Source organism: Arachis hypogaea, chromosome 15, assembly GCF_003086295.3.
Source record: "Arachis hypogaea cultivar Tifrunner chromosome 15, arahy.Tifrunner.gnm2.J5K5, whole genome shotgun sequence".
Taxonomy (NCBI): Eukaryota; Viridiplantae; Streptophyta; class Magnoliopsida; order Fabales; family Fabaceae; genus Arachis; species Arachis hypogaea.
This window is the reverse complement of record NC_092050.1, coordinates 35,809,587-35,820,290: the sequence shown is the minus strand read 5'-3', so window position 1 is coordinate 35,820,290 and position 10,704 is coordinate 35,809,587. Positions and strand designations below refer to the sequence as shown.

The 10,704-nt window shown below is 37.3% G+C and overlaps 1 protein-coding gene across 1 annotated transcript; it reads left to right on the top strand.

The window, feature by feature from the left end:
* The first annotated feature begins 1,151 nt into the window (after positions 1–1,151).
* Positions 1,152–2,198, top strand: LOC140179194 (uncharacterized). The gene is made up of 2 exons (XM_072217859.1): positions 1,152–1,397; positions 1,518–2,198. Exons 1-2 carry the CDS (start codon positions 1,152–1,154, stop codon positions 2,196–2,198), a joined length of 927 nt encoding a protein of 308 aa, XP_072073960.1.
* The last annotated feature ends 8,506 nt before the right edge of the window (positions 2,199–10,704 follow it).

The following is a 10,704-nucleotide window of genomic DNA, read 5'->3' as shown; positions in this document are numbered from 1 at the left end:
AACCTGGCGTTGAACGCCCAAAATAGCCCAGGCACGTGAGAAGCTTTAGTCTCAGCCCCAGCACACACCAAGTGGGCCCCAGAAGTAGATTTCTGCACTATCTATCATAGTTTACTCATTTTCTGTAAACCTAGGTTACTAGTTTAGTATTTAAACAACTTTTAGAGATTTATTTTGTAACTCATGACATTTTAGATCTGAAATTTGTACCTTTTGGCAGCATGAGTCTCTAAACCCCATTGTTGGGGGTGAGGAGCTCTGCAGCGTCTCGATGAATTAATGCAAGTACTTCTATTTTTCATTCAAACATGCGTATTCCTATCTAAGATATTCATTCGCGCTTAATTATGGAGAAGGTGATGATCCGTGACACTCATCACCTTCCTCAACCCATGAACGTGTGCATGACAACCACCTCCATTCTATATTAGATTGAATGAGTATCTCTTAGATTCTATAATCAGAATCTTCGTGGTATAAGCTAGAATTGATGGCGTCATTCAGGAGAATCCGGAAAGTCTAAACCTTGTCTGTGGTATTCCGAGTAGGATTCTGGGATTGGATGACTGTGATGGGCTTCAAACTCGCGAGTGCTGGGCGTAGTGACAGACGCAAAAGGATAGTAAATCCTATTCCAGTATGATTTAGAACCTCTAGATGATTAGTCGTGCTGTGACAGAGCATTTGGACCATTTTCACTGAGGAGATGGGAAGTAGCCATTGACACCGGTGACACCTTACATAGAGCTTGCCATGGAAGGAACTTTGCACTTTTGCATGCATGAGGGAAGAGGAATACAAGAGAAAAGCTGAAATTCAGAAGACAAAGCATCTCCAAAACCCCAACATATTCTCCATTACTGCATAATAATTATTTATTTCATACTCTCTTATTTTTCGTAATTCAATTTGATAAGTGAATTATTTTCTTGACTAAGAGTTACAAGATAACCATAGATTGCTTCAAGCCAACAATCTCCGTGGGATTTGACCCTTACTCACGTAAGGTATTACTTGGACGACCCAGTGCACTTGCTGGTTAGTTGTGCGGAATTACATAGTGTGAAGTAAATTTCGTGCACCAGGGCAGCTGTTGGGAAAGGGACTCAGTCAACCTCTGTTGAAGTGCCTACACCCCGACCAAACAGACTATGTGCTTAGAGAGGTCCATGAGGGTGCTGCGGACATCACATCGGGGGCAAAGCCCTAGCAAGAAAGCTCGTCAAAGCCAGTTATTTCTGGCCATCAATGATGAGGGACTCCAAAGAATTTGTAAGGAAATGCGTCAAGTGCCAAGAAAATGCCAACTTCCACAAGGCGCCGGCCTCCGAGCTGAGCCTGTTGACGTCCTCCCGACCTTTCTCACAATGGGAAATCGACCTCTTGGGGCCTTTCCGGTTGGTCTGGGGCAAGTCAAGTATTTCGTTGTTGCTATTGACTACTACACCAAGTGGATAGAGGCCGAGCCACTGGCCAGTATATCCTCATCCAATTGTAGAAAGTTTATGTGGAGATAGGTGATAACCCGATTCGGCATCCCAGAGGTCGTTATCTCTAATAACGGGACGCGGTTCACCGACAAGAAGTTTGTGGAGTTCCTCGCCGATTTGGGCATAAAACAAAAATTCTCATCTGTAGAGCATCCCCAGACGAACAGCCAAGTTGAGGCCGCAAACAAGGTCATCTTGCTAGGCTTCAAGAAGCGGCTTGACAATAAAAAGGGTGCATGGGCTGACGAACTTGCCTCAGTTCTCTGGTCATACCAAACGACCAAGCAATCGTCCACAGGAGAAACCCTTTTTCGCCTGACTTACGATGTGGACGCAATGATACCCGTAGAGATCGGCGAGCCGAGTCCACGATTACTTCTGAAGGGAGTAGAGGAAGCTGTGGAAAAGGACCTAGCAGATAAGGCTAGGGAGATGGCCAATTTGTCAGAAATAGCACTAAAGCAAAGAATGGCCCTGCGCTACAACACCAAAGTGCTCAAGAGAGAATTTGAACAAAATGACCTCGTCCTGCAGCGCAACAATAACGAGCTTCCGACCCAAGGGGAAGATAAACTGGCGGTAAACTGGGAAGGCTCCTACAGAGTCAAAGAGGTGATTGACAAGGGCGCCTACAAATTGGAGAAGCTCGATGGCAAGGAAGTCTCGAGAACCTGGAATGCAGGTAACTTGAGAAGATTTTATTCCTAGCTCAAACACGCCGATTAGGCGATCTGGCGAGCTCAGTGATTTACCTTTGTTAAGTACTTATTATGGCAATAGACTTGTTTAACTATCGACTAATGTTTACTTGTCAAAATTACCTTCCCACTTGCTTTTCTCCATTTACGCATCCCACGATAATAAGTTCCTTATAATACATGTTAAACGGGACCACGATACGGTGCCCCGGGACTGATCACCCTGGGAGCCAACTAAGTTAAAGCCATAACAAACGGCTACAGCAATATTAAAGCCATGACTTGGCTTCGCCGAATTACCAACACAACGGTAAACAAACACGAGCGACAACCCAATACCAACAAAACGGTAACAAAACAGAACGAAAACGCTACTAGATAAGTAGAGAAAGATGATAATCACAAACCGACCAAGCGACTATTAAAGTATATCAAAAAGTAAGTTCCACAAGTTCTACAACAAAATCACAAACTCCATACAAAGATACAAGAGGTCATTTCTTGGGCATGTCGACAATCTTGCCATCCTTGATTGTCTTAAAGACCCCAATTGCCGACGTGTCGAAGTCGGGAACCACGATCTTCACCTGGGCTTTAAGAGCCTCTTCAGTCATCAGGATCGCGCTTTTTCCCTACTTCACGGTCTCTTTATGCTTCTTCTTGAATTCTTCGGCTTCAGCTTGAGCGGCATTAGCCGACGACCCGACCTTGCGCGGCATTGAGCTGGCTTTCCAAAGTCATCTCCCGCTCGATAAGACGGGATACGGTAGCATCAGAGGTCTTCAATTTTTCCTCGGCAGACGCGGCCTTCTCCTCGGCAGCCTTAAGCTTCTCCTCCGCCTTGGACAGCCGCTCCCGAAGCGTTTCAACTTGAGTTTTAAATTAATTATTGGCTGTAGCAGCAGATTCGAGCTTCTTACGCAACGACTGCATCCCCGACAACTCGAACTCGGCCCTCCGAGCTATAGCAGCGCCGCGGAGGAGGGTACGATACATCCACCTCGCCTGTCCCGCAAGGTCGGAGCCATGGAAGTGTTCCTCCGTGCCGGGAAGCAACTGGGAGTCTATGAAGGCCCCGGTGTCAAAGTTCCTCTCCATCACGGTGAGGGCTCCTTCAGGGCTGGAGAATGACCTCTGCCTCTTGGGGGTGGGGATAACCTTCAAGTCATCATCATCCTCGACTTGTTGAGCGGAGGTCGAATGCCCAGTACCGGCCGCCTCCTCATGAATAGGGGAGACGCGCGTCCCATCAGAATTTTTGTCCGACATCTCGGCATCACGGGGTGAAGGCACCGCCTGATCTTCCTTATTCTCAGGAGGGGCCTCCGGCTTCCCGTCAGCCTTCTCTTCGTTGCTCTCCTCCAAAAAAGTCTTGTACAGACTCTCAAGGCCTGTCACCTCGGCAGACATTCCCACTGCAACAAATAAATAAATAAATTAGTCGTGAAATCGGTATAACCAATCAAAGCAACAGTAATGCAGGCAATACAAGTTAGAACTACTCACAAATATAAACTCTGGCGACCTCCCGGTCACCCATCAGAAGGTGGGGATTCACATGGTTTCTCTCAAAAACAGCCAACAACACGTCGACAATCTTTTTTTTCCACAGCGGACATCCCCTTGTAAGTCACCTTAATAAAGGTATTGGACCCCGCCCCGAAACTCCAATACGTCGGGATGAGGCGTTCCCCCTCTAACGACAGCCAGAAGAGATGGCGACCCTTGACTGGACGCACCTTAAAATACTTGTCCTTAAACCCATGGTAAGAATCCTCGAACAAGCCAAAAATCTTCCGACCTTGGGCAGATCAGAAGGACATGAACCCTTTCCTCGCTTTTCCTTCTTAGGAAGGATTCATGAGGTTGAAGAAATAAAGAAAAACATCGACGGATATCGGCAGCTCTAAGTATTCACATACCATCTCGAAACAGCGGATGGAAGCCCAACTGTTCGGATGCAGCTGCGACGGCGTCACGGAGATCCAGTTAAGGAGCGCCATTTGAAAAGAAGAAAAGGGAATACGAACCCCTACTTGGGTGAACATTGACTTATAGAACCAAATCCAATCGGCAACCCGGGGAGAGTGGAAGTTGAGTTCGTATAGCCGTTCGTTGGGGGCAGGAACAAAAACGTTGTAGTTGGCCTTCTCGTCAGTCCCGCCACACAAGTACTCGGCCTGACGGAACTCGGTAAGCTCCTCCAAGCCCATCTGGTTCGGGGACTCTTTCACGTCAGAGGTCACCCAAGCGTACGGGTCGTAACCCGTTCTGGAGGTGGGAGCTCGTGAAACGATGCGAGGTATACCTACAGTGGGGGCACCACTTGGTTAGTCTACGAGGTCGGGAGCTCGGAAAAAGCCCAGAAACTACATTTAGCCTATTTAGTAACTAAAGTTAAGCATGGTTGAAGCAGAATCCAAGTAAAAGCCTAAAAAGCTACTACCCTAGAATGGTAACCCCCCTAACGCACCTACTTAACACTAAGGCTGTCTAGCATACAAATCAAACAAGCAGCATGCATACAGAAGAACTGACGATGAAGGTAAAATGAGCATGAAACAGAGAGCGAGGAAATGAATGCTTACCTGGATTAGTTGCGAAGATTCGAAAGAGAAGGAAAAGGAGCAAATGCACAGGGATGCAAAAAGGATACTCTGGGAAACTCGAGAGAGAAGAAGATGGAGATGGAAAGAGTGAAGAAATGAGATGAAAATAAAAGGCAAAACTGGTTAAAACTGCCAGACTTAAGAAGTGCGAAAGGCCAGGGGGCAAAATAGTCTTTGCACGCGGGGTTTTGAAATAACCCATTATGAGCATTTAATGCTCAGCGTGAGGAACGAGGCGACGAGCGGTTACCCTCAACAACGAATAGTCACGCGCGCAAGAGGCACGTCCTCTCCACGAGCGGCCGACCTGGCGACAACGCATGAAAGAAGAGACAACACGCCACCAACGACCCTCACGATCATTGCTGGCGCATTGGGGGCACTGTTACGGCCTGGCCCAAACATCACATGGGCTGACCCGACCTACGAACCACCCGACCCGAACGGTCGGGTGCGAGGCGTTCAAGTAACGACCCGGACACGCGTCATAGACAGCTATCCACTACAGCTGTATAAGGAAGCTTCGAGGAAGGTGGGCTTTGCCCTTGTGGGACCCGCCTCTAACACAGTATATATGGGGAGGGTCCTAACCCTCCCCCAAGATAGGTCACATACCATTGTCTCACTTTTCGCCTGCACACTTGACTGACTAGAACGTCGGAGTGTCCTTGCAGGTGACACCCCCATTCTCCACACGAAGAGCTCGGGACGTCGGCTGCACCCTCTTCAGCCTAGCAACCCGAAACCAGACGATTCCCCCTCTCACCAACCGAAGTACCAACCCGAACCGTCCGGTACCCAACCTACCGTACAAAATATAATAAATAAAAAATTAAAATTTATTTAATTAATAAAAATACAACCTCTTTCCTTAATAAAAGAGAGTTAAGGATAAATATTGTGGTATATAAAACTTTAAGAAAAAAGTTTGAGAATCAAAATCTTTTAAAATTGATTTCATTTATACAACTTATTTATATTTTAATTTTTTATTTCACTCTCTTATCATTTCACTCATCACATCTGTAACAACTCCTACATATTAATCATATTAATTATAATAATATATTTTTAATTATTAGACATAATCGAATCATATATTAATGTTCCCTTTTATAATTTGATATTCATATTTTAGGATTGCAATAAAAACTAATAATAATAAAAAATAATAATAATAATAATATTCCTTAAGTGGCCGTTAAATGTAAATTGATCCATATAAGATAAAAGTTTTATATAACCACTAATTTATTGATTTATCTCATCATTATCATTGGAGGCAGTCGAAGTAACATAAAGACCATCTACGTGTAGAGACAAAAATTACGACTTTAATGTAATGCAATTGAAAGCAGAATCAGAAAGCTTGATGCATCAATTCTTGAAAATAATACTTAAATTAATTTATTTAATTGATAAATTTATTTATAATATCTATAAATTTATATATATAATATTCATAATTTTATATTAATAATATTTATAATTTTATATTTATAATTTTATACATATGATATTCATAATTAATAAATATTTATAATTAATATTATTAAATTATATTTTTTAAATTATCTCATATATTTATTAACAGGTCATAAATTATAATTTTAATTATTTTAATATTTTTATTTAATATTTATATGTATGTATATTTATTTATTGATTTTAAAATGAGAGTTAATAATTATTTTTAAAAATTTATTTTTTAATTTTTGTTTATGTTTATATTTATTTTTTATTTTTTATTTTTTAATAGTGTATATGTAGAATATAAGTTGTATAATAAAAGTTATTATAATTTTCTAATTTAATATTAATAATTTTATATGTATAACATCTATAATTTTAAACACATAATATCTATAATTAATGAATAACTGTTAATTTATTATTTTATTTTATAGGTCAAATACTAATAATTTTAGATATTTTTTATTTTTAATAAATAGAGACTATTTAAATTTAGAGATTTTTTTTTATAAAATATGTTGAGGTAATTATATTTGAGATTTTTTTAAGATTAAAAATATTAAAATTTAAAATTTTTATTTAAAAGAAATTATAAAATTATAAATGTAATAATAAAAAAGAATTTTTTAAAATTTGATTTACATTAAATTTAGAATTAATTTTTAATATAATTAAATAAAAAAAGATAATTATAAAAAAATTAATTATATCAATTAAATTAAAAAAATAATTCACACTTTTTTATAAATATAAATATTATTAATTATATATTTTTATTTATTATCTATAATATTTTAACTACTTAACGTTACTCAAACTTTAAATTGTGTGTCTATTTTCATTAAGCTAACTCCCTTTGTATAAATTAAAACGTAAGAAAGCTGAAAGCATCAAGTATTTTTAATAGAATTTATCGCTTATCACAAAATAATTACAACCATCACCACAATTTAAGTCCATAAGCACATTTATATGGATCATAAGTTCGTAACTTGATGTGGAGGGATAACCTAAGGGGAAAAGAATGGATGAGACTTAAAAAGAGAGTTATATGTGGATTCTATTATATATGCATGTAGCTATGTTTATAGTATGCGGTTCATTAGAAGTGGATATACGTGGCCATAAATAAAAGTGCAAAAACAAAAATAAACTTGTGAGCTCTGACATATATATTTTATTAACGAAGGTCATGATAATGTAGGAAAAATTTTAAATGTATCGAAAAACATCGATATTTCAGTTATTTTAACTATTAATTTTAATTAATGTATATTATATATTTTTTTTTATAATTTAGATCAACGATTAAAATAACTGGTTAAAACACCGATATTTCTGATACACTTAAAATTCTCCCATTAATATATAGTACTACTTACTCTCTAAATTCATCTGATTTGATACTTTTGGGTCGCAAGATTATACATCAACTTCATTCAAGTGTGAAAGGAATATATGGGATTTGTGTTTACCTCTCGACAAAGCAAAACCCCGTGTTCTTGGCTTCTTAATTGCTCATCGTTTATTCATCAAGAGAAAAAAAAAAATTAAAAAACGATAAATCAATTCTTGACTTTTTGGTTCGTAGATATTTAAATTTTTGAGAATTTAAAAATACATTTAAATTTTTGATATCTTCAAAACTTAAATATATTAATTTCTGAATCTAATTTGTCTAATTTCAAAAACTCTTTCACGTGTGCATTCGTATCAATCAGATCAATATAACAGAAGTTATGCTTGATTTTTTTTGTTGAGTCTAACAGATCCAAGTGAACATGAAAGATCAATATTTCCAAATTTTAAAAAGGTTAAGAACTAAAATGTATTTTCAAATCCTGGAGAACTTAAATATCTGCAAATCAAAAGGTCAATGACCTATTTGTCATTTTCTCAAAAAATTTTAAATGGCTGCTGACAATTATCTCAAAAAATAACGAAATTTTTAATAAAAAATTATTTTTTTCAATCTTTAACCTTTATTTTAGTGAAACTGATTAGTCCTTTTCTCAATATTTTCTCTCTGTATTAACGGAATAAGCCCACATAGCATATTAAACTGTTAATTTATTCGTTAAAAATTAACTAAAATTGATAAATTCATTTTTGTTGGGAGTTTTGTTATTTTTTAAAGGGTAATTGTTAGTTTTTTTTATATTTTTATTACTTTTTTCAAATACATTAATTAAAATTTATGTAAAACTAAAAAATAATATTAGTAATTTTAAATTATTTTTACTTATAAAAATTAAATGAAGGATATATTAATGATTAACGAGTCACATAAGTATGTTCTAGACCAAGATCATTAACAGAAGAGCTAACCAGTCTTACGAAATTAATTATCAGGGGCTACCCAATCGTTTTCTTTTCTATTGTTTCTTTTGGGAATAAAATATAAGAGCAAATAACTATTTCAACTATGTAAGACTGATGGGCGAAAAATTTTCGATTAAGAATTTATAATGGAAATAACGTTGTAAGTACAGTTCTTAACTGACGAAAATTCCGCTTATCAATTTAAAAAGAGTTGTCACAATTTAGAATCAATTAACTGGGAGTAGAATTCCCAGGTCATCTCCCAATGAGTTGACAAAAGAGTGCAATTTATTGGTCAGAAATTTTTTGAGAATTTTTAGAGTTGGAGAACGATAAAATAAATGACTATCAATTAAAGCAATAAAAATTAACAAGAGGTTTTATATATTTGAAATAAAAGGCCTTGACTAGGAGAAGATTAATCTAAATTTCTATCCTTGTTGAATTTTTCCAAGTACAATAGTAAGAGGTTGTTGCTTCTACTTAGTTATCCTTTACCTAATAAAGGAAAGTCAAGTAACTAAACCAACTCTGATTCACAAGTCCTAATCCCTTCCTAGGAAAGGATTAGAGTTAGTGGTTAGAGAGTCAGCCAACAACTTTCAATTACAAATTAACACTTGAGTATTCCAACTCAAGGGTCTCCTATTAATCAACTCCAAAGTCAAGTTGGGAGTCTACTCCATTGACATGGATGCCATTTTCGCAAACATGTAAAGGGAATAGAAAGGAGACATGGTAATTAAAATTAATTTAGTAAAAGTAATTTTTGAGCTAATAAATTAAGGGAAGATGATATTCAAACAAATAATGAAATTAAATGTAAAAATAACTCTTGCATTAATAATTTTCAAAATCAAAGATATCCATATGTAACTCTGAACAAACTGAATGGAAAATAAAAGAGTAAGGAAATAAGAAAGCAAACTATAATGATAGAGACTTCAAATAGAGGTAGTAACTCTCTCAAGATCCAATCCAAAAGCATAAAACTAAAATTCTAAGAATGTGAAGAACCCTAGAGGAAGTAGTATTTTCTCTCTGAGATTCAAAACTAAAACTAAAACTAAGTCAATGTCAATGTGTGTTGAGTCTCTCCTTTCCCCTTGCTCTAGTCTGTGTTTCTGGGCCGAAAACTGGGTCCAAACTCAGCCCAAAATTTCCCCCAGCGTCTTCTGCAATTGCAGTACATTACGCACGTCACGTGTACGCGTCAGTCACGCGTATGCGTCGATGGTCTTCTGCGCGTGTCACGCGTACACGTCAGTCATGCGTATGAGTCGCTGTGAAAAGCTCCAAATCACGCGCACGCGTGAGCCATGGGTGCACGTCGATCCTCATTGGTCAGCTCCTTAGTTTCTTGTGTTCCTTCCATTTTTGCAAGCTTCCTTTCTATCCTCTAAGCTATTCCTGCCCTATAAAGCCTGAAAACACTTAACGCACATATTACGGCATCGAATGGTGTAAAGGGGAATTAAAAATTAACAATTTAAAGGCATAGGAAGAAAGTTTTCAATCATAGAACAAAATTTGGAAGGCAAATGTAAAACATGCAAATTACATGAATAAGTGTGCAAAGAACTGATAAAAACCACTCAATTTAGCACAAGATAAACCACAAAATAGTGGTTTTTCAATCTCCCCACACTTAAACATTAGCATGTCCTCATGCTAAGCTCAAGGAAACCAAAAAAATGAATGGAAAAAAATAAGACTCATGCAATGCAATGTAACTATATGCTAAGATGTTTCTACCTACTTGGTTAAAAAAAATGAACAAGTTCTCCAAGACAAACAAAAATCAGATTTCACTAATTCAAATCACACAATAAGAGGCAAGTAAACTTGTAAGAAGATAGCTCATGAAAATCGGAAACACAAAATCAAGCATTGAACCCTCACTGGAAGTGTATATGCACTCTAATTGCTCAGGTGTCTAGGGTTAATCCATTCTAATCTCCTCTAGTCATGCTTTCTAAAATTTTTTTCTTCATCTAACCAATCAACAAATATCTAGTGTACAAATACAAACATCATGAGGTCTTTTCAAGGTTGTAACGGGGCTAAGTAAGGGTGAGGATATATGTATGGCCAAGTAAGCTATAATTTGAA

Coding starts and splice junctions, on each gene's coding strand:
- LOC140179194 (XM_072217859.1), top strand. CDS start 1,152: ATGTGCTTAGAGAGGTCCATGAGGGTGCTGCGGACATCACATCGGGGG. Junction 1,398..1,517: donor GACCTCTTGGGGCCTTTCCG/GTTGGTCTGGGG, acceptor ATGTGGAGATAG/GTGATAACCCGATTCGGCAT.